Below are 24,029 nucleotides of genomic sequence, written 5' to 3' on the forward strand. Positions count from 1 at the left end.
AGGGTGGCGGTAGAGGGGTGGGCAAAGCCAGAAATCCAATGCCTCCATCCCTGGTAGTAAGTCCCATTGAATTCAGTGGGGACTGGCTCAATCCAGGGGGAGCAACTGCCCTCTCTTGACCCACCATCTGTACGCCTATGAAACCAGTCGCCAACATCTCATTGGCTGCAGACTGAGCTGGACCTATCTAAACACTCCCTTATTGCTGATTTTTCAATAGATGCAGACAGCTGAGTTCTGTTCATAGGATTAAAGCATTCGCACATAAACTCTGATGACCAGGGAATCCCTCCCAATGTCTAGCCTGAATCTGCTCCCTTACCATTTGAACAGGGAAGAAACCTGCTGCTTCCTCCGCTCCACATGGCAGCCCTTCAGATAGGTGAAGACTATGATCAGTATCCCTTAATCTTATTTTATCCAGGCTAAACACCTGTTAAAAGAGCAAAGAGCCACCTTTTAAAATGGCGATTCTCTTATATTGAGCAGGGGAGAGCAACTGGCCTTATCCAACCCCAGCACAGCATCCCTCCAGTGGCTGCTGGTGGTGTCTACCTTATGTTTCTTTTCAGACTGTGAGCCCTTTGGGGACAGGGGACCATCTTCTTTACAGTATGTATTATTTATTTTTCTATGTAAACTGCTTCGAGAACTTTGGTTGAAGAGCAGTGTTTAAATATGCATAGCAGCAACAGCAGCAGCAGCAGCAGTAGTAAACACACCTTGTTCTCCAATAATTCCTCATAGGATTTGGTTTCCAGATCCCTCACCATCTTTGTTGTTCTCCTCTAAACCCATTCTAGTTCTTCTCAAAATGTGGGATCCAGAACTGGACACAATACTCCAAGTGGGGTCAGATCAGCATGGAATAGAGCGGAACAGTTACTAGTCAAGAGCTAGATTCTGTGCTTCTGCTCAAGCAGATAAGATTTGCTGTTTTAGCTGCTGATAAAAAGCAGACTGTAGCCACCTACTGGCAGAGCGGGGAAGTAACTTGCCTAGAGAGCAAGACGTTGCTGCTTCGTATCCCCGCTGATAAGTTTCCCAGACTATGGGAAACTCCTATATCAGGCAGCAGCGATATAGGAAGGCGCTGAAAGGCATCATCTCATACTGCGTGGGAGGAGGCCATGGTAAGCCCCTCCTGTATTCTACCAAAGACCACCACAGGGCTTTGTGGGGGCCAGGAGTCAACACCCACTCAATGGCACAATTTTCAACTTTCAAAAAGCAGACTGCTCCCTCCTCCCTCCTCCCGATCCCCAAGGTAAGCCATCTTGTCTTGAAAGCCAAGATGGGATGGGATCACCGGGCCCTTTCAAGTGTTCCTGCAGACCTTGAGGTTCAAGAGCCCTGCTTCATGTTCAGGTTGATGAGATGTGGAAGGCTGAAGGCATTTTGTCCCCTTCAGGCAGAACCCCTGATGCTGAAGCCCCTCTTGTTGGAGGAGATCCCAAAAAGACTTCAGGAGTCTGACCGGGAGATCTCCCTGAAGACCCTCAGGCTGGTGAAGCAGATGACCAGCTGCCTGGCCGGATCGAGGGAGGCGGGCGCTTTTGCCGTGGGCGTCGCAGGCCCAGTGCTGCCACTCTTTGATGACGTAAGTCGCCCTGCGGCCGAGAGAGCCAGCCTGGCTGTGGGGATGAGCTGGCAAGCGAGGAACAGAAGGAGGGAGGTTGGGAGATTGAGACATAAGCTGCCCCAGTGCCCCCATCCAGACATTACCTTCAGAGGCTGTGCTCACTGCATACTGTCTCCAAAAGTGTGCTGGAAGTCCTGCCTGGCGCGTCTGTCACTCTCCTCTGCCAGGTGCCACTACAGCCTTGGACTCTCCAGATGGAGGCCAACTTACCTGCCTGGCAAGGGAGAGGGATTCACACGCTGGGCGGGATTTCCACAAGTGCAGCCTCCGGTGATAATGTCTGGATGAGGCTCGTGTGTTCTTCATCCTCAGTGTGCAACTGCCTTCCTCCCAACTTTGCACTCTACTTGATAGATGAAAGTAGCAGAAAATCAGATGCCCATTCAAGCATTATCAGTTCTCTTGCCCCTCCTTTCATTCGATGCCCCCTTGAAAGTGTTATATGTACACAGGAGGCCCTGGAATATCATGAAGGTTACTTTCTACGATACCACAGCCAATGCCAAAACCTTGATAACTGAAACTTTGTGCTTATGGGAATGATGGGGTTCGGTTCTGAGGTTAGAGAAATTTGGGAGGGGGCACTTTATATAAAAGTACAAAACCACAAAATGCCACAAAACCTTATCCCAACATGGCTCTACACTGCCTCCAGAACACTCTTCAAGCTGGAAATCCACCCAGAAATATGATACACATTTACAGCAACTATGAAAGGCCATAATTCACCTCATAATAATTGAAACTGGGTGTACATATAGATTGGCTGTGAATAGCTGAAACCACAAATCCTGAACCCACAATATTCAAGAGCCTACTGTATTTATTCATTTATACATCCATTCCATTCATCCTTCACCTTATTTTAAAAACAAAATCTTGCAAACATTTTTGAAAGGCTGGCAGAGGATTGGCGTGTTGGATACGTTACAGGTGCTAGCTTATCAGTGCTGTGCACAGCTGGCTTTCCCCATTCTGAATTAATCACTCTGGAAAAGCTGTGGCACAGGGTTTCTTCTTCTTCTTCTTCTTCTTCTTCTTCTTCTTCTTCTTCTTCTTCTTCTTCTTCTTCTTCTTCTTCTTTTAAGCTTATAATGGGAAAGGGAAAAGATATGTTTGAATTTAACGCAGTGAAAATCGGTCTGACCATTCTATAAATTGTCTTCACTAATCACCAAGAGATCTTAGTCCTGATTCTTATATATCTCTGTGAGATGTTTTCTGATATGTTAGGTACGGCTTCTCAGATCTCTATCCCTAAGACGGAACCGATTGTAAATTATACTTTCGTTCTATGACACTCAGAAATAACAGCCGAAACAGGATTTCCCCAGGAAACTGTGGAAACAGGCTGGATGTCTACAGGGGGATGCTTTGAGCCAAGGAAGCCAGTTGTCGGAGGGCACTGCACAACGAGCACCCTTCCCCAACTTTCTAAATCTCCTTCTCGCTTGGACAGGCAAGGCCTTCATGGACTGTCTCCTCTGTGATCTCCACCCACAGGAGTCCCACAAAGTCCGATTCCTCGCGATTGGCCTCTTTAGCAACCTGCTGGAAATGGCAACTTCATGGCAAGCCAGGAAGCAAATGAAGACGCATGCCCTTCACAGCCTGGTGCCGCTGGTGATGCACCTCCACGACCAAAGCCCCCATGTGATCCAGGTAGACTCCCGGCCCTGAAGCAAAGGCCTCGGCTTTCTGCAGAAGGAAGCAGCGACAGGTGGCCACAGTGGGTGGAGGGGTGAGTGGGGAGGGTGCCGCTCAGTTCTGACCAGAACGTACACATGTTGGGGCCAGTGATGTTGCAATAGGTCTGTGTGATGAGGCACAGTGAAGCCATGGCCTCAGGCGGTGCTTCTGCAAGTGATGGGGGGGGGCAAGTGCAGGCTTCCCACCCTGCCCTCCCACCACCCAGGTGTCACCTCACCTGGCTTCCGCTCCTGGTTGCCCTGCTGCCCTCCCCCCCCCCACTACTGGGATGCTGCAAAACTTCAGGCTGGGTGGCAGAAAGGGAGGGAGACCACATTGAGCTAGATGGCTCAAGGCTTTGACCTGGGATAGGGCTGTTTGTGGTGAGCAGAAAGGTGGAATGGGACAGTCCTTAGCGGTTACAACCCCCCACTCCTTCCCGCAGGTCTCCTGGGACACCCTCTCCAGTGTGGGGAGATTCCTCGGGTGCCGGAAGCTTCAGCCCCTGATTCGGAGCCAGGATAAATGGTCTATCTGCTTGCTCATTGTATGTAGCCTTTCTCTGCATTCTGGGCCCGAGTCCCCTCCCTAAGCTGGCGGGTGAGGGTTGGTAGCTTCTTCAAAGGTCTGGGGGTAACATGGTAGTCCGGTTGTACCCTCTTTTTATTTTTCTATACTCTTGTTTTGTACGTGTGAAACATCCCAGGAGGCCACAGGGGGCTAGTGTTTGGTCGTTGTTCTTTAAACGTGTATAAGAGTGAAGTCAGTGTATCTCCGTTCTAGATAAAGAAATACAGGACGGTCACCGCCTGCCACTTCCTAGCACAGAGCATAAAGTACCTCAAGAGCCCACAAGCAGCTATCAGAGAGCTGGCCGTCCGGCTCATAGGTAAGCCCTGCACCCAAACGCTTCCCTTTCTGAGTGGAGTCTTATCTTTTCTCTCCCCACCGGTGGTGTTTAATAATAAAGCTGTGCTGAAATGACCCCACACCCTTTGCAAGTGGTGAAACCACAGCCCAGGGAACTGGAACTAAAGCAGGACTGCTCAACATCTAGCCCTCCTGCAGATGTTGGCCTACAATTCCCATAACCCCTGGCTATTGGATACTGTGGCTGAGGATTGTGGAAGTTGTAGTCCAAAAACAGCTGTGGGGGGGGGCAAAGTTGAGCAGGCCTGAACTAAAGGCTCCCATCCGCAGCACAGCACATCTCCAGTGGCTGTTGCTGGTATCTATCTTCTGTTTCTTTTTTAGATTGTGAGCCCTTTGGGGACGGGGAGCCATCTTTACTTATTTATATTCCTCTAAACTGCTTTAGGAACTTTTGTTGAAAAGCAGTATATATATATATATTCGTCATATCGTCACAGAATATTTCTGTAAACCACCCAGAGAACTTGCGTTTTGGGTGGTATAGAAATGTATTAAATGAATGAATGAATGAATGAATGAATGAATATTCGTATTTCAGTTCTATCTTGGCAGTTCCGGCCATTGACTTAAACCCTCCTATTTTGAAAAAAAGTGATTGCCCACTTCTAGCCTCTCCCTGGGCAGTCCTCCTCCCAGAAGCAGCGATTCCCCCCTCCACATAACCCCCCCCTCAAATGATGCTGTGTCAGCTAATATTGTTCCAATGGGGGCATTTTGGGTGGGTGGGTGGGAACAATGGTAGATGCTGGAAAGATCATATGAAATGAGTAAGGACGACATTAAGAAGTAGAGGCGAGCTGGTCTTATGGTAGCAAGCATGACTTGTCCCCTTAGCTAAGCAGGGTCTGCCCTGTTTGCATATGAATGGGAGACTAGAAGTGTGAGTACTGTAAGATATTCCCCTTGGGGGATGGAGCTGCTCTGGGGAGAGCAGAAGGTTTCAAGTTCCCTCCCTGGTGGCATCTCCAAGATAGGGCTGAGAGAGATTCCTGCCTGCAACCTTGGAGAAGCCGCTGCCTGTCTGTGAAGACAATACTGAGCTAGATGGACCTATGGTCTGACTCAGTATATGGCAGCTTTCTATGTTCCTATGTAAAAAGGCAAAGCCATCAAAAACAAAGACTGTTTCCATCCCCACCCCCAATCCAAAGCTGAAAGTTTTCTTGAGAAATTCCAGCTCAGCCTTTAAAAAACAAGTCAAACCAGCAGGGGTTTGTTTCTAAGAAGAGAAGTCTTTGAGAGCCAGTTTGCTTATTTTCTTCCCCCAAAGACAATTTCCCCTAATCCCAGCTACAGTATGTGGGAGTTGGCAGAAAAGCATGCTGTATGCAGTCAAGTTGCTTCTGGGGTTCTGGGAGCAGCCTGGTGAAAGCCAAACTCTGAGCAAGATGAAAGCAGAGGCCCAGGATTGGCTCTACCACCATACCCTCACTTGCTTCCAGACTAGTCCCTCTCTCCTGACATGATGGTTTCCTTACTGAGAATCTCACTGGGCTAAAGCGAAGGCAGAGGCACATATGGTTAGTTCTCCCATTGCCTTTCCCTCCTGTGCTCCACCATGAAGGCAGCCAAGCATCGATCCCTCCCTCCCCTTCTCTGAGAGCTGAGCTGCCCTTTCTGAGTGTGAATTGTGTGGATATCTGTCTAGGACTTGGTGCTCAGGAAACAAAGAACAAACGGAATCTGGAGACCATCTGCAAGGGTAAGTTCTGGCCTCGGCATTAGACTCTTGGGAGAAGAATGAGCATCTTCCTGCCATGTGCCAAGGGCTATTTCCACCTTCTTGTGGCCTGAGGAGGGCTAGAGGTTGCCTATCAGTGTCATGATCCCAAATCTGAGACTCCCCTCTCCGCACTATTAGCAGATTAGGCAGACCATTTAGAGCGTGGAGCAGGGTAGAAAGACACTGTGACCTAACCCCAGGCAACTGTGTGCTGAGGAGCCCCATCCCACCAGGAGAACTAGGGTAACCAAAGCCTGCACTCAAACCATGACCCAAACACATGGCCCTGCCTTCAGCTTTTCACTTTGAGCAGTTCCTTGAAGACTTGTCAGCAAGTAGAGGTCCGCCATTGCTGCCCGAGCCATTGCTTAGAAAATTAGGCAAGGCCCCTTTAAGCAACAGAGCTTTTCCCAGGGCAGGAAAGGGGCCACCCCACCTGGGTAGCAGCTATAAAACCCAGCAGTCACCTCCAAGCATCTGTTGGAGCAATACCCCTCTCATGTTGCTATACCCAGCTCCCTTGTGGATGGAGCTATCCAAGGTCCTGACCTGCCTTCCCTGGGAGTTGTGCCCTTGGGTCCCTGCCTCAGCTGAGTCCCGGGCTGCCTTGGTATGTAACGTGGGATCAGGGGTCCAATGGACCCACAGGTTGGCGTAACTCCTCTCCCCACTTTCCTGTCTGCATTCAGACGAAATGGAGAGCTCCTTCTCTGCAGTCTCGCTGACTGCAGAGAAGAGAGGGAACTGGCTGTATGGGCTTCCTTCTTTCATGAAGGACAGCCCACACAGTCAATAGCAGCTGGCATGAGGGAGGAGCTTCGTCCCTCAACTCCAGTTGGGGAGAAGGCAAACTGTGGTGCCAGTGTTTGGAGGTAACACTGGCACCATGGAACTGGAGGTCCAAGCAGCAGATCTCACTACAAACCGAAGGTACAATCCTCTATTTGGGGAGGGAAACGGCAGGTCTATTATTTGCTGAAAGTGTGGTTGCCCGCATTTGGGCATGCAGTTTCTGAAACCAGAGGTGAAGGGACCTCTGGCTTTGTATTATGTGCGAATGCATTCCCTCAGCCCATAACAGGACAATCAGCAGATTCTAGCTCTGCCGTTTCTTATACTTCTGTTATGCTTCACATTAGGGCCACACTAGAACTGACAAGGCAGTCATGATGGTTTCTTCACATGCCTTCCCCATTCACATTTAGAGTGGGGGAAAGTCTCAGATTTTTGCATTACAAGGGTTCGATGGGTGATGGTAAATGAAGGGCAATGAACTCTCCTGAATTTTATCATCCCATGTTGCATGGACCGAGGTGCTTTCCTCCTAGCCTGGTTCTGATCCAGGAAGCGAGTTGGATTGGGGAAGAAAGTACCTGAAGAGGAGGAGGTGGTACGGAAGAGAGGGTTTGCTTCCTTCCATCCATATATCCCTTGGGTTCTTAAATTAGAGCACACTCACCCCTCATGTCATATGTGAACAAGGCAGACATGACTAAACAAACTAACAGATATTCCTTTCAGTAGCATGGCTGTGACCCTTTCCCCTTTCCTTTCCTTCTTAGCCCTGAGTAATCTGCAAGATGACCCAAAGCCATCAGTCAGCTGCCTGGCGATCCAGACCATCAGAATCTTGGAGGTTGTCCATGATCAAATCCCTGATGGGTTCAGCTTCCGGATAATGCTGCATCGGATTTGGAGGTCCTGCTTCTGATAGGAGTTTTCCATCAGGAAAAGGTCCGCCCCTTAGGGTGGTGACAGGAGTTGGGAGGGGAGATTCCCCACAGTGGATTCCCTTCCCTTTCCTCCTGGCCTCCCCCTCCCCTCCTCCCCCTCCAGCTGGATGATCCATGTTGGTCACGGCATGAAGTTGTTCTTGTTCTCCCCAACTGCCTCAATGTGCGTTGTGCACTCGTGAGCAAATTTCCACTCCTGTCCGTGTGGGAAGCTGTTCAGTCAGCCCATTCGCCACAAGACAGGCCACCATGGCCAGAAGGAAACTGTGGGTGAGCAGGACGGTTGAGCCTCTGTGCTGTCCCCCTGGGCAAAGCCCCCAGGGCTGTTCAGGGTGCTTTGGAAGAGAGGCAGGAGTAAGGGGCATGCACAGCGCATGAGGGTTTTCTGAGCAGAGGGGAGTGCGTGCTCCTAAGGACATGGGCAGAACCAAGCTTGAGTCATGCTTCTGCATGAACTGGCCCTGAGATCCAGCCCTGGAGTGGAAGATTTAAATACTTGGCAGCACTCCCTTCCGTTGTGCTGGGAGAATGTTATCCTTCAGTGCCCCATTCTGCTTCCCCCTGAGTGTAGACCTGCTCCTTCCCCACCCCCTTGTCCTTCCATGTGCCACACATGGGTCACAACAGGCAGGTGAATAGTCTGAGACCAGGTGGGGATCTCCCCTCCCTGCTCATGCAACTGGTGGGGGAGTGAGGAGGGCTCCTCTCATGCGGTGGACAGCAGCCTGGCAGAGTCTGCCCCTCTGGCCCAGCCGCATTGTGCCTAGCCAGAGAGCCTGGTGCTGAGCGGGTGGTGCTGGGCAAGGTTTACCCACATCTCTCTGGCAGGTGCGCAGTACGAAGGAGGAAATCCCAGCAGCACGGCGGAGATACGAGGGGCCAGCAGCCTTGAAGCTCTGCCAGGCCAGCCTGAGACCCTAGAAAGCGCCCGGAAGAGCTCCTGAGGACAAGTGAGACAGAAAGAGGCAAAACCGACAGTGGACCGCCTCAGCGTGAGACCCCGCTCCTTCACCAATGGGCGGTATGCTGAACGCCGTCGCCTACAAATAGCCTGTGGTCGGGTGGGAGGATCTTGAATAGGTAGGTGGGAAGAAATTATTACTCAAGCAGATTCCAGGGAAGAGTCATTTCTGTTGTTTGGGATGAGAGCTCCCCCTCTTTTCACACCCAGCTCTGTGGGAGGTCCACAGAACCACTCAGACCCCACCATGTGTCCTGAGCCTTCCGGGGGTGGGTGCTCTAAGACCCCTTTGGCAGTGTGGCTCAGGAGGTAAAATCCAGGAGAGGCAAGGCAAAGTGCTGAGCACTGCTTGTGATGGTGCGGCCTTCTCAGACTACACTGCAGGCAGCGTGGTTTGGCTTCCGGTGCTTTCTCCTGCTAACTGGGCAAAGAGGAACCATTCAAAGTGGTGAATCTCTTATGCTGAGGAGGGGGAGAGCCAACTGGCCCTTTTCAACCCCAGCACAGCACCTCCCGCCCCCACCGTGGCTGTTGCTGGTACCTCTACCTTGTGCTACTTTTTAGACCTGTGAGCTCTTTGGGGACAGAGAACCGACTTCTCCTTGCCATTCTTTTTCTATGTAAACCACTTTGAGATTTTTGGGGGGTTGAACAGTGGTTTATCAACAGTAGTCGTTGTAGTTCCTGAATCCTGTCTTGCCCACCAGCTTCTCCCCAGTTGTGAACCAGAGTGACACCATCTCATGCTTTGCACGGTTAGGAGAGGCCAGCAGCTGTCATAGGAATATAGGAAGCTGCCATATACCGAGTCAGACAAGTGGTCTATCTAGCTCAGTATTGTCTTCACAGACTGGCAAGGGCGTCTCCAAGGTTGCAGGCAGGAGTCTCTCTCAGCCCTATCTTGGAGATGCTGCCAGGGAGGGAACTTGACACCTTCTGCTCTTCGTAGAGTGGCTCCATCCCCTGAGGGGAATATCTTCCAGTGCTCACACTTCTAGTCTCCCATTCATATGCAACCAGGGCGGACCCTGATAAGCTAAGGGGACAAGTCATGCTTGCTCCCACAAGACCAGCTCTCCTCTCCCTAAGGGCCTGGTCAGTCAAGGGCCTGGAGACAGCCTGGACATAGGAACACAGGAAGGAACATAGGAAGCTGCCATATACGGAGTCAGACCATTGGTCCATCTAGCTCAGCATTGTCTTCACAGACTGGTAGTAGCTTCTCCAAGGTTGCAGGCAGGAATCTCTTTCAGCCCTATCTTGGAGATGCTGCCAGGGAGGGAACTGGGAACCTTCTGCTCTTCCCAAAAGGGCCCCATCCCCTGAGGGGAATCTCTTACAGTGCTTACACATCGAGTCTCCCATTCATATGCAACCAGGGCAGACCCTGCTTAGCTATGGGGACAAGCCATGCTGGCTACCACAAGACCAGCTCTCCTCTCCTTAAACTTCTGGTGCTGGAGCGGCTTACTGGGAGTAACGTCTTTCCTGTACCACGAGGGAACCCTGAGTTGGTTTTGACCAATTGCTGTGGAGATATTCAGAACATCACTTTCCAAGGGACCATTTGTCCCCTACAGCGGCTATTTCCTGTTAAGTCTCCACTTTGGGGACAAGCGGCTTCCTTGGAGTGGCAGTTTTCCGTGGGAAGACTGCCCCAGGGGAAAGCATCCACTTAGTCCTGGGAGCCAGGGCCCTGCTGGGACTGCGGTTTCTTTTTCTTTCTTTTAAAAATGAGGTAAGAGATGATTCTGCTTTGAATAGGGATGTGCATAAAACCGGTTCTCCCGGTTCGGTTCGGGTCCGAACCGGGTCCGGACCGGACCGGGGTGGTTCGGTTTTGGTTTTGCCAGACCACCCCCCCGGTCCGGTTCGGTTTCGAACCGGTTCGGATCAGAACCGAACCGGTTCGGATCACAAAAAGTGGCTGGTTTTGAAGGGGACATTGTGTTCTACCTGCCACCCAAATTTCAAGTCGATTGGACCTTCCTCTGATTTTTTACAAATTTTTTTCAAAAAATAAATTTTTGCCCATAACTCACAATGTGGAGCCCTTAGGGGCAAAAAAGCTGGGGTGGGTGGTAGCCACCCATGGGTGTCCTCCACCCCAAAAATCCCAAGGCAATTGGTGGCTCCTAGTATTATTGGTGAATTTCTGAAGAAATTTTTTTTCCCCATTGGCTAGAATGGGGGTTCGGGGCTGCCCCAGACCCACCTCTGTGGGGTGGCAGCACCCCCAAAGTGGGTCCGGGGCCATGGCAAAAATGCCCTCAGTCCCTCCCAGCAATCCCCGTAGAGATAGGAGTGATGGTTCTGTTGTTTTTCTGAGGTATTCTGAGTGTAGATTCTATGATAGCTTATGAGATTTCCAATGAGACACCATGAATCCACTCTCATTTGCTATCACAGAATCCACACTCACTCAGAACACCTCAGAAAAACAACAGAACCATCACTCCTATCTCTACGGGGATTGCTGGGAGGGACTGAGGGCATTTTTGCCATGGCCCCGGACCCACTTTGGCGGTGCTGCCACCCCACAGAGGCGGGTCTGGGGCAGCCCCGAACCCCCATTCTAGCCAATGGAAAAAAAATTTTTCTTCAGAAATTCACCAATAATACTAGGAGCAACCCAACAATTGCCACCCCATCTTTTTGGCCCCTCTCTCTGGGCGCCCTAACACGTAACACCTAGTCAGTCCATCTTAATGCCTACCTACTACCACCACTCCTATCCAAGCAAGTAAGAGGAGGACACTCAGAGAGACAACACCCACTCTCTGATCTAACAAAAAGGCCACTGCTGTGCTGCCTGCCAGCACAGCAGCAGCAGCGGAGCAGCACACTAAGCACAAGAGCAGCACACACAGAGAAGAAGCAGGAGGCGGAGCAGCAGAGCAGCAGACCTGCCGCTCTGCATGATGGGTGACGTGATGCCCAAAGGAACCACCGCCTCACTCAGTGCCTGCCACTGACTAGGCCCGACAGACAGAAGCCAGCCAACCTGCTCTGCTCTGCTCTGATGCTCCCCATGGATGATGCACACACACCCTACATCTGCATCCCAATGACCAGACCAGACCAGACCAAGTGCGCAGAGTCAGCACAGGCCAGCAGCCACCAGCCCAGCAACAACAACAGCTACTACTGCTACCACCACAACCAGTGTTGCCGCTACAATAACATTCCCAGTCCAGTCACGCGCGCCACAGCCTGAGCCTAGCACACAGCCAACAGCTGCTGCCAGCCAGTGCCTGGCAAGCCCAGCCAACATGAGGAGGAGAGAGCTAACAAGTAGACGGCGCACGCACATCACCAACCCATCACGACGGCGCAACTGCAAGGGGAGAGGGCACAATTACAGGCAGGAGGAGGAGGAGGAGGAGGAGGAGGAGGAGGCGGGCGAGGCAATCCTAGCACAGATTTGAAAGTTTAAAATCCACCAGGACATCTTCTAGAATCTAGACTTCTGTTTTTTCTACCACCAGCTGTAGTGTCTAGTTAGTCAGTGTGCTGTGCAGCTGAGCTGAGCTGAGCTGAGCTGCATGTGAGGAAGGGTGATTGTAGCTAGTTCTTTAGTTTCAGCAGACTGAGCATTGAGCATGGGCAGTGGCCTTGGGAAGCAACACAATTACACGACACTCACCTGCTGCTGCTGGTTCTAGAAGTTGCCTCTTCTCGTCTTCACCTCTTCGTGTGTGTGTGTGTGTGTGTGTGTGCAGTGAGTGCATGCCTTTTGCCTTGCTGGAAAGAAATGCTTCTCTGGTCCACCACCACATATCTGCTCAAGGACACAGAGGCCCAAGGCAGAGGTGGTGGCACCAGTGTGAGTGCATGTGTGCTGGTGGTGTTTGCCACCACAGGTGTTTTGTGTGTGTATGTGTGCGCTGCTAGCTAGGAGGGGGGAGGGAGGCAGGGAGGGAGGCTGGGAGGCAGGGGGGAGGAAAGGGGAGGGGGAGAGGGATGTAGAGGGGATTGAAGGGGGGAGGGTCCGGCTCAGAGTTGGTCAGCCACATATTTGTGCACACACGTGCTCACGTGTGTGCTTCGGTGGGAGAGACCAGACTCTCATCATCTGCCAGACCGGGGTTGGGGGCAGGTGAGGCGGTGGTGGGCTGGAAGGGAGGGAGGATGGAAGGTGGTGAAGAGGAAGGGGAGAGGATGAGAGGGGAAGGATGGAGGGAGGCATGGGGGGGAGGAAAAAAACATGTAGACAGACACACACCACACTACACACAGAAAGCATCCACACACAGAGACAGTGCTAGGCATCCATTCACACAGACAGACAGACAGACAGACACACAACAGGAAGAGACAGACTGAGCCTGCACCACACACACACACACAGACCCAATTCCCCCCCTGCACAGTTATCAATCAATATGTTGTGTTGGCAGCCAGTTCATTGCTATTCTGATGGTTTTGGGTTTTTTGCCATCAGCCAACATCAACAGTGACCACAATCAAGATGAACATAAGATGATAATAATTCATTCGTTTCATTTCAAAAAATCACCCAATCATCTTCTCCATGTAAACCAAGCCCCCCACACATGATTTCTGGTGACATTTTCAATAAAATCAATTCATTTGGCATTCATCATTTTGTTCTCCCTTTGTCACCTTTTTTTCTTTCTTTTGCATAATTTTGAGGCTTGATTTTGACATGGGGTTTTTAAAGAAAAAATTATTTACATGTTTATTTACATACAGTATTTACATATCTACACTGCATTTTTGAACGTATACCCGCCGCTGCCGCTAAGTCTAGTACTCCGTGGGCTGTGCTACTTTGGGGGGGTGTGCCGTGCCCACGCCAGGTCCCCAAATGCTGACAGGTGGATAGATAAAGGGCCTGTGCTGGTCAGCATTGGGTTTCTTTTTAGGTGGGCGTGGGCATTGTAAACATCTGGCCAGTCGCAGCACTACAACTACTACTACAACTGCATCTCTGTGTGGGCACACTACACGCTGCGACTGGCTGGCACGGCTCAGCATCTGTCACGTCAGCTCAGCTAGAGGTGGAAGGGGGGAGGGTAGGGATAAGCACAGAGTTCGAGCCAGGCAGGTGACCAACCATGGGGCAACCCACGGTAATCACTCGCCCGTCTCAAACTGCAGCTTGGGGTAGCCCAACAGGGGGAGGTTCACCTTAAGGAAGACCAGCTGCTCCACCAGACCAGGGTCCAAGCGGGAGCGAGAGGGTGTCACCACGTCCCCGGCACGTGAAAACACCCGCTCGCTCTGGACACTGGTTGGGGGGCAGGAGAGGAGGCGCACAGCCACCACCGCCAGGTCCGGCCAGACTTGGCGGCGGCTCGCCCAGAACTGTGCGCAGTCCACGCCGTCTCCCTCCACAGGCTCCTCCAAGTACTGCGCAACGCATTGCTCAGCACTGGAGGGGGGCCTGGCAGGTCGAGCCTCCCGCATACCAGGCATGGCGCCATAGCAGAACCGCTGAAACCACTGGGCGGATCTCGAGTCGGTAGCAAATGGCTGCTGCGATGGCGCCGCCTGGGATGCCGCGCTGCTGGACTGGGAAGAGGGAGGGGAAGGGGAAGCTGACGCCGGCTGGCCGCCCATGCTGCTGCTGGGTGCGGGTTGGGCCGCGAGGGCTGCCCCCGCACCACTACCAACACCCTGGTCTCTGCGGGCCCTAGCGGCCTCCTCCTCCCTAACCTTCTCGACCAGGATGCCCTTCCACCTGGGCAAGTCGTCGGCACTCACGGCATTGCCCTTGAGGGCTGGGTGACAGAGACAAGCGAGGACATACTCCTCCCTGTCTCCCAGCACATCAACGAGCCGCTCGTCAACCCCAGACCTCAGCCTCCCAGCCAGAGCACGACCCTCTGGCGTGGTCAGAGAGATATGGAGTCCACCCATCAGCTTCTCGAGACGAACAGCTGTGGGCAGCGCCTGGCTCAAGGGAGTGGTGTCGCCACACAAGCCCTTCGTGGCAAGCTGGAAGGGCTCGAGTGCCGACACCGCCTCGGACATCTGCTTCCACTCTGCGTTCGAGAAGTCGCAGACATCCAAGGACTCGTCCCTCGCCAGGGCGACAAGGGCTCTCTCCTGCTCCAACAGGCGCTGGAACAGGAGGAAGGTGGAGTTCCACCGCGTCTCCACATCCGTAGGGATGAGATGCCATACACCGTATGTTCACACAGTCCATGACTGTCTCGACAGCGGCGGTAACGTTGGCTCCATTGTCGGTGACAATGAAGCCGCGGGAGAGGTGTGGACACCCGCCAATCCACTCCTCTATCTGGCGGTCGAGTACGGCCGCCACCTCCTCCGCGGTGTGCCTCGTGTCCATCGTCTCCACGTGCAGGACGGCCCACCTGTGCCGTAGTGCATCGGGAGCCGCGCCGGACCCGGAAGCATCGCCCGCGGAGGTCCCCTCACTCTCCGGTCCCCACCAGTGGGCAGTGAGGGCCAGGAAAGAAGCGTGCATCCCACTGACACTGGTCCAGAGGTCAGTCGTGAAATGCACGCTTGTCCCGGCCGGAGCTGCACGCAGCTCGGCCGACACGAGCTCCCTGCACCGGCGGTACAGGGAGGGGACCACGTTCCGGCTGAACGTCGTCCTTGAGGGGATGACGTATTCGGGAGCCAGGTATTGGAGAATACGGCGGAAGCCGTTGTTCTCGACCACCTGAAACGGCTGGTCATCGGTGGAAATCATCTCCCCTATGAGGCGGGTGAGGTGATGATGGTCCACGCGAACAATACGCTGGCTGCCCGAGGACTGCGTCCACCGCTGGACGGGCAGTGTAGCCTGCCTGCTGGCTGGCACACTGCCGCTGCCCGCCCTAGTGGCAGATGCACAAGGCGCACTAGCGCTGCCAGCCTGTCCCCTGAGACCTGGGTGGTGACGCTCTAGGTGTCTCCACATAGGCGTCGTACCCAGGTGCGCAGGGTCCCTTCCACGGCTGACAAGCATCCTGCAGTGGACACAGCGGGCGTGGAATGGGGCATCTTGAGGGACCTCAAAATGCACCCATGCACCACTGCCCTTGGCCTCCTGCGCCCTGGGCGCCGTCCTAGGCCGTTTCTCGCAGGGTGGCTGCAGTCCTAGGGGGGGGGGCGGCCGCCGCTGCCTGCCCACTGCTGCCACCCAACCCGCCCCTTCCGCCCTCCACAGCGGAGGAAGGGCCCGGCTCAACTGGCATCGGAGAGGCAGGCCTCTCCTCCACCACCTCGCCAGACCGCTCCCCACCAGAGTGTCGGGCTTCACGAGGGGGGGCCCCACTGAGCGGCGAAAGGATAGGGGGAAGGGGCCCCAGAGGGAGGGAGAACCTGGCTGCATCGCTGCCAGCCGCACGGTCCTCACCGCCCTCTACCTGCTCTTCCAACTCCACAGTCTCCTCCACCTCAACAACTGGCGGTAGCTCAGCAGCACCTGGTGCCGCCGGCGAGGAGGGACCCGCCACAGCCCTAACAGTGCCTCTGCCTCTGCCGCGATTGGCGGCAGCAGGCGTGGGGAACTGAATCCTGCGCACCAAAGATGGGGCCGGAGCAAAGAATTCTCCAATGGGGAGAACTGGGGTGTCCTCAGGCTCCCCGCGTCCTCTCCCTCCCCGTGCCGCAGGCGCACCCCGCACCTGGCCTCTCCCACCTCTGCCTGCCAGCCTTGAGCGAGCCCTGCCCGCCACACGGCGCTCAGACATGCTGCTAGGTCAGAAGGAGGGAGACTTTAGGAGGAAGGCCAGACAGGGTCAAAAAAATAATTTGGAGGGGCATTCAAACTCAATGCAGCCTATTTAGTGACTCTAAATTGCACACAACCAAAACCAGAACCCAGTCACACCAACACAGAGGTTGAACCCACCCACTCTGTGACTCTGCCTGCCCAATGCCATGGCAAGCAAGCAGCAGCAAACACTTGATGGCAGCCTCATGGATTGAACATCATGATCATCATCATACGTGTGTATTGGCCCAGCATGTAGTGGCAGCATCAGAGCCCAGCCAGGACCCCACTCAGACTGCCCCAGAGGCAAGGAAGCACTCTGGCATGGCATGGGCCCAGCATGTAGTGGCAGCATCAGAGCCCAGCCAGGACCCCACTCAGACTGCCCCAGAGGCAAGGAAGCACTCTGGCATGGCATGGGCCCAGCATGTAGTGGCAGCATCGCATCAGAACCCTGGACCCCACTCAGACTGCCCCAGAGGCAAGGAAGCACTCTGGAAGGCACCTGTTCAAAAACCACCTGCAAGACGCATGCAATGCAACGCAACACACAGCAGCAATTTCTTTACTGGGCATGGGCATGAAGACACAAGTTTTACAACAGTACATCTCCTCTCCAAGGTTCCCTCCCTCCTCCCCACACCCAAATGCATTTCAGAATAGGGGTGTCCCTATTTAAAACCGCCAGCTAGGGAGAGAAAGGGGCAACAAAAGGTGCACAATCGCACACACACTAACCCCTCTTCCGGTCCTTCTCCTGCCACTCACTGCTGGTCACGGATTCGCCGCCGCCAGCCAGCCACCCTGGGCTGAGACACAGCAGGGCGGCCGCACGAGGCACACAGGCAACCGGGGTAGTTCAACAACGATGGAGGGGCAGAAGTGAGGAGACAACACTATTTGTGTCGCTCAACTCACCCCCAAGCAGAGACAAAATCAACCAAAAACTATAAAAAGAAAAAAAAAAACCGATGGCAGCCGCCAGGTGGGTAGGCTACTGTGTGCGGCTGCAGCTGTGGGAGAGGAGGTGGAAAGTGAAGGGGAGCAGAGAGAGAAAAGACTAAGAGAGAGAGAAAAGAGAGGGGGGGCAGGGACAAAGAGAAAGAGAGGAGAGAGAGAGAAAAGAAAGAGAGAGAGAGGAGAAAGAGAGATGATAGAGAGAAAGAGGAGAGAGGAGAAGCGCAGCGCAGCAGGGAGGGGGGATTCAGGTGTGGGGGGAGGACACAGCAGTAGCAGCGGTCCAAAGAGGTGGGGGGAGCAGAGAGGGTGTGTGTGGTTGGGGGCTAGTGTGTGGCAGGGGGCCTGGGGTAAGTGGAGAGAGTCGGGGGCAAGGAGGAAAAGAGGTGGGGTGGGGGGAGCAGAGAGGGTGTGTGTGGTTGGGGGCTAGTGTGTGGCAGGGGGCCTGGGGTAAGTGGAGAGAGTCGGGGGCAAGGAGGAAAAGAGGTGGGGTGGGGGGAGCAGAGAGGGTGTGTGTGGTTGGGGGCTAGTGTGTGGCAGGGGGCCTGGGGTAAGTGGAGAGAGTCGGGGGCAAGGAGAAAAAGAGGTGGGGTGGGGGGAGCAGAGAGGGTGTGTGTGGTTGGGGGCTAGTGTGTGGCAGGGGGCCTGGGGTAAGTGGAGAGAGTCGGGGGCAAGGAGAAAAAGAGGTGGGGTGGGGGGAGCAGAGAGGGTGTGTGTGGTTGGGGCTAGTGTGTGGCAGGGGGCCTGGGGTAAGTGGAGAGAGTCAGGGGCAAGGAGGAAAAGAGGTGGGGTGGGGGGAGCAGAGAGGGTGTGTGTGGTTGGGGGCTAGTGTGTGGCAGGGGGCCTGGGGTGAGTGGAGAGAGTCAGGGGCAAGGAGAAAAAGAGGTGGGGTGGGGGGAGCAGAGAGGGTGTGTGTGGTTGGGGGCTAGTGTGTGGCAGGGGGCCTGGGGTGAGTGGAGAGAGTCAGGGGCAAGGAGGAAAAGAGGTGGGGTGGGGGGAGCAGAGAGGGTGTGTGTGGTTGGGGGCTAGTGTGTGGCAGGGGGCCTGGGGTGAGTGGAGAGAGTCAGGGGCAAGGAGGAAAAGAGGTGGGGTGGGGGGAGCAGAGAGGGTGTGTGTGGTTGGGGGCTAGTGTGTGGCAGAGGGGTGTTGGGGGGAAGGGGAGGGGGCAACAACAAACAGCAAAGGAGAAACTGGAACAACTCGGGCAGCAGCAGCGATTAGGCTGGATGGGGTGGTTGGGGGAGGAGCTGGGCCTGGGCTAGGGTAGGGTCTGGGAGGAGGGAGGGTGGGGGGGGCAGGCAGGGGGGGGAGGAGGAGGAGGAGGGTAGCAAAATATATAAAGCAATATATATCAAGAGAACACAAGCCAGAAGTTTAAAAAAAAAATTAAAAGAAAGACTATAACCAGCAGAAAAAACTTGGGTGTGGGGGTGTGGGGAGGGGGAACCAAACACAGACTCTGAGGGGGGCCACTAAGTGAACAGAGACAATGAAACCACAATTGCTGCAAATTAATAATAGCAAATGAATAAGTGGAACCAAGCAAAGAAAACTGGACTCGGTTTGGCAGCAGCAAACTTGGGAGAAGGCTGGATGGGGTGGGGTTGGGGTGGGGTGGGGTGTGGTTGGACTTGGAGGGGCAAGTTTGGAGCAGGGAACCAAAACTGATTATATGGGACAACAAGAAACAACAACAGAATCCTCTGGGGGTGGGGGGGAGGGATTCAGGGAACCAACTCGCAGGGCAGCAGCAGTCAGCAGAAACAAACAAAATGGTACAATTTAAGCAAAACCAGCAAGCAATATATAACTGAAACCAATGGAATGCAATGTGAAAATCAAAAAGTTGGACAACAACAAGGCAGGACAAAGAGCAATAATTAATGGAAGAAGATTTAAAGCAATGAGGATGCAGTGGGTGGGAGTGGGGGAGGGGGAGGGTAGGCCCAAAGGATGAGAAGGGAAAGGGGGGGGAGGGGGGGGAGAAAAGCAGACAGACAAGGAACAGGGAAAATTGGGGGAAATTAAGAAGAAAGTAAAGTGAAGTAACACACAGTATACAGACAAGAGACAGACAGAGAGAGGAGACACACAGAGAGTCACAAAGGGCAGGTGGACAAAGGATTAGACAGAGCACACACAGAGAGACACAGGACACAGTCAGGACTCACAGAGACACCAGAGCAGCCAGCAAAGGGCAAGCAGGTCTCAGAGATGATCCCACAACTGCAGCCAAGAGAAGTTTCCAGAGAAGAGGCTTGGGTTTATATAGGTTTGAAATTCCCTCCTTTGGGAGCCCCCACCTTTGCACTCCCCCCACGGCCAACAGGGTGCCAGCTCTCAACAGTGCAACAGCCAAGCAGCCTACCAGACCAAAGGACTCATTCTGGCCAATCAAGGATCAATAGCGCAGCCAATACAATGCCTGGAAATAGCATCACAAAATGGATGCAAGGAGGAGCAAAAGTTTCGGGAAGGAGACACAAAATGGAGGACACACTTTAAAGAGACACTGAGTGAGACTCAATTTCATTCCCGAACCGGTTCGGGAAACCCGAGCCGGTTCGGTACCGAACCGGCTCGAATTCGGTCCGGCTCGGTCCCCGGGAGGGCCCGATTCGGTCCGGGATCGAGCCGCCGGATCCGGACCGGTTCGGACGAACCGGTCCGGATCCGAACCGAACCGCACATCCCTAGCTTTGAAGCAGGTCACTGTAGTCTGCATTTTTGTGCACAGTTGGTTTGGCCCTCCTTTTATGGTCAGGGTCCCTGATGCTCTTACCCGCCCTGTCCCCACCACATACAGGCTACAAAAAGTGCTTCTTGGCCCTCTCTTTCATAGCTGCAGTTGGAGGGCGGCTTCTTGTGCCTTTTTATTTTATTTAACACATTTTAACTTATTTAACCTATTTATATACTGCCGCAAACTCATGTCTCTAGGTGGTTTACAGCAAAACAACACCAATTAAAACAAAATTAAAACTTTAAAACAATTTAAAATTTAAAACAATGCTAAAATTGATGAGTCTAATAATAATAATAATTAATAATTAATAATAATAATTTATATTTTATATTCCACTCTTCCTCCAAGGAGCACAGAGTGGTGTACTACATACTTAAGTTTCTCCTCACAACGACCCTGTGAAGTAGGGTAGGCTGAGAGTAGATTATGACTTTAATTAGAAGTCATTAAAAGTTATGGATTAAGAGCCAGGAGAAGAAGTTTACTTTGGGCCCTTACAGATTAAGAATGAGCATGCTGTCATGTCTGAAGGGGGCCTGGCTGTATATGAGGTGCCTCCTGGTCAATGACTCTCTGGAGCTTCAAAGCCGGCAGTGTGGGATAGTGGAGGATGGTTAGCATGACACAAGCCACGGCCATCCAAGTGAACCTGCGAAAGCCCCCCCCCCTCCGCCCCTGGGTTATATGTACACACTAGATTTGTACATATTTCCTTCTCAGAATATCATTCCATAGCGATTTTTCTCCATGTTCCTGAGGTCCTAAAGTGCCTTGATATATGTCATGAAGCCACTAACTTCTTTTAATTGTTGAAAGCTCATCACTGCTGGAACATGATGAAATTTCCTCATGGGACCAAATGTCTAACCAGTAACATTTAGATGGGAGATAACTGAATATCATTAGATTAGGGGCTAGCAACCTGAACGGGAGCCACCAGCATGATGACAACATAGGTCCACTTGCCCTGTGGTAAGCCTTGTGGGCCGTCTCCCCGTGGTCTGGGCTGCCGCAGGCAGTTAGAAAGTTCTTCTCGGTCTCCAGTCAAAGCCTCCCCTCTCCTGTTCACCCCACTGGCTATTCATCCTGCCTCACGTGGGCAGGATGGGCGAGTGGTCTGCCTCTCCCTTCTGCCACCACCCTTCTACCTTTCCTCCTAGATGTGTAGTTCAGATGTCTTGCTATATTTGTAGCACCACTCCCCTCAGTCCTTCCATTCTTTCTTGAAATGCAAACTCAAGATGCCAGCAGAGATCTTACCAGTGCTGAGGAGACTGTGATTCAGGAGCAGCTCGTCCTAAGGAGACAGGAGGGCGCCAAAGGCCACACAGCTGCCTCTGCTTCCTGGCGGCAGCTCAAGTTGCTTGCTCCTCTCTCTACTTGCCCCACCTGGGAGCCATGCTGCCTGTGGGTTGGCCGTTTGTCCGGTAGAGCTATGTCGTTAACCATGCAGCTCTACCTGATGAATGGCCAGCCTGCAGGCAGCACGGCTCCCAGGCAGAGCGGGAGAAAGAGGAGTGCCCGGAAGCAGAGGCAGCTATGCTTCTTTTGGAGCCCGCCCCCCCCCCCCCCCGTCTTGTTAGGATGAGCCACTACGGCTGTGATTATCACCCTGTGAACAGTAGAAACGATGGGCCTGGTCATACAAGCTAACGTGACATTGGCCAGCACCATCCTGTTGACTCTTGTTCCATGCACCGTTAATCATGACATGCCAGTTATCTCCCCATCTGGTGCTTGTTCAGAAGATTTCATGGAGAAATGTTTCCATGTTCCTGAAGTCCAACTTCCTAAACTCACTAAAAGTCCATGGAACATAAAGTCCTTTGGAACAAAAAGAAATTTCCTCATGATATAAAACTTTGAACAATGAGCATAAGGTGAGACTTTCTTTCTTTCTTTCTTTCTTTCTTTCTTTCTTTCTTTCTTTCTTTCTTTCTTTCTTTCTTTCTTTCTTTCTTTCTTTCTTTCTTTGATTTCTAGACCGCCCCTCCAAAAATGGCTCAGGGCTGTTTACACAGAGAAACAATAGACAAATAAGATAAATAAGATGGAGCCCTGTCCCCAAAGGGCTCACAATCTAAAAAGAAACAGAAGATAGACACCAGCAACAGTCACTGGAGGTACTGTGCTGGGGGTGGAAAGGGCCAGTTACTCCCCCCCGCTAAATAAAGAGAATCACCACGGTAAAAGGTGCCTCTTTGCCAAGTTAGCTTACCATGAATGCTTCATAGGATCCTGGTAGGCAGTAAATAGAAGTATGATTCTATTCAAGTATGATCAGTGTGACACTGTAGTCTGCACGGCCAAGGTAATTTTCAGCTGCATGAGTTGTATGTTATAGATCCACTCAGCACTGGCAAAAGGTAAAGTGATCTCTCCTGGGTCTAGCGTTAGGTACCTCACCATTCAGGAAAGAGGACTGCAAGCTGGAAAGGACGGAGAGAAGAGTTACAGACTGTGGAAACATTAGAAAGCAAGCACAGTGAGGAAAGGTTGAGCAAGCAGCCACACATATTCAACCTAGAAGAATATTACAGGAATGTCAGGAGAGGCTATTTGCCACCTTGCTCACTCTGAGGAGGACAACCAGCAACTGGTTTAAATTGTGGGGATGCCGGACATAGTTAAAGATATGGAAGAACCAGCTTGCTAACTTGGAGGCCATCTCGGACAGCATGGAGGACCTCCAAAATCTGGATGAGCTGAAGATTTCATGGCCACCATTACAGCTTCCCACTTGGTCTTCCAACTTGTTGCTGTCCTAAAATGTGTGTTTTTGGCTGAGCTGAAAGTGGAGGTGTTTTGTTGACTGCCTTGTCATGGATAGGCCATTAACTGGACAGGTTTAGCCTGATGGTGGTATTGTGGCTTTGGACACAATGGTCCGTAAGCAAGCACCCTTTCCCACTGGAAAGAGCCCATTCAGTTGCCTGGTATGAAGCACTTGTGTGGTGTTAGTGGAGGCAGACTTAACAGAGAGCTAATTTTCGGAGTCTTCTCTGGCAGGGATGGCGGCCAAGCCAGAAGACTTCCCCACTGCCATGATGCCCTCACAGTGCTGTGCAGCAGGGGCTGTGTTGAGTGGTTAGCGGCCAACTATATGTGGGTTGCGATAGTGGTTTTAGGAAACCCTCAAAGGTCCTCGATGGCTTATTTGCAAAGCACTTGGAGGCTAAAATTGCTGGGATTTACTGCCGGGATTTGAACACTACAGTTATAGCTGTTCAGTCACAGGATGCATCAAAAAAGCCCTCTGGTCCGCTGTTGAGTGTGTATTACTGGAGTTGCTGATATGAAGCACCTGAAGGACAGGGTGCTTGGAGTGGCCCAGCCTTCTGCCTGCTTGCTCAGCTGTTGCCTCATGGCTAATGCTATCCAGCAGAAGGGGAGGGACTAGCTGAGTCCAGGGAGTAATAAATGCTTCAGAGAGAGAGAGAGGCTGATCCCAGCTACCTTGAAGAAGGCGTCATGTGGTTGCTTCCAAACCAGCCCTCATTGGGCTGCCTCTGGGTCCAATGATCAACCCCCACCTTTGAGGTGAGGTGGGTGTTGAGCCTTGTGTGGTGGCACCCTCTTGGTGGAACAGCCTCCCTAGTTTTATATTCCAGGTACCTCTGCTTCTTCCTTTCACAACCAGGTAAAAACATTAGTCTTTCCCCAGGCATTATCATCCAGCCTTTAGCTTAGTATACTGTGTTCTACTTTTGCTGCTTTGAATTGTTATATTGGTATTTGTCCAGACTATTAAGCCTCTCAGCTTTTAATCTGGTTTTAATCGTGTGTGTGTGTGTGTGTGTGCTTTGTAAGTGATCTTGAACAGTGTTTGAAGAGGCAAGGTACAACTGCTTAAACAAAATAGAAATAAGGTTAAGGGTGGTTCAAGCACAAGCAGAAGCTGCTTTGGAAGGTTATTGACTTGAGTGCCAAGTTGGAGGTTTCTGAGAAA

General features: G+C 52.5%; 2 protein-coding genes across 4 annotated transcripts in view; both read left to right on the top strand.

Annotated features, from left to right (window-relative positions):
• The window catches only part of LOC128325988 (maestro heat-like repeat family member 5), a 41,314-nt gene extending 32,643 nt beyond the window's left edge, over window positions 1-8,671 (top strand). Inside the window, exons 15-21 of the mRNA XM_053252000.1 lie at window positions 1,412-1,600; window positions 3,146-3,304; window positions 3,777-3,878; window positions 4,115-4,220; window positions 5,913-5,966; window positions 7,550-7,721; window positions 8,549-8,671. Coding sequence (XP_053107975.1) covers window positions 1,412-1,600; window positions 3,146-3,304; window positions 3,777-3,878; window positions 4,115-4,220; window positions 5,913-5,966; window positions 7,550-7,698 — 759 coding nt within the window. The 3' untranslated portion in view covers window positions 7,699-7,721; window positions 8,549-8,671. The remainder of the gene's footprint in view (window positions 1-1,411; window positions 1,601-3,145; window positions 3,305-3,776; window positions 3,879-4,114; window positions 4,221-5,912; window positions 5,967-7,549; window positions 7,722-8,548) is intronic.
• A 6-nt stretch (window positions 8,672-8,677) lies between these two features.
• LOC128325989 (C-type lectin mannose-binding isoform-like) overlaps window positions 8,678-24,029 on the top strand; it is a 33,643-nt gene continuing 18,291 nt past the window's right edge. The window contains exon 1 of one of the 3 annotated variants that reach the window (XM_053252002.1): window positions 8,678-8,800. The gene's annotated coding sequence lies outside the window, so the exon portion shown is untranslated. Of the gene's footprint in view, window positions 8,801-23,461; window positions 23,721-24,029 lie in introns of those variants that run through there. The other 2 variants (XM_053252004.1, XM_053252001.1) reach the window with 2 other exon arrangements.

The sequence above is a fragment of the Hemicordylus capensis genome, chromosome 5 (assembly GCF_027244095.1).
Source record: "Hemicordylus capensis ecotype Gifberg chromosome 5, rHemCap1.1.pri, whole genome shotgun sequence".
NCBI lineage: Eukaryota > Metazoa > Chordata > Lepidosauria > Squamata > Cordylidae > Hemicordylus > Hemicordylus capensis.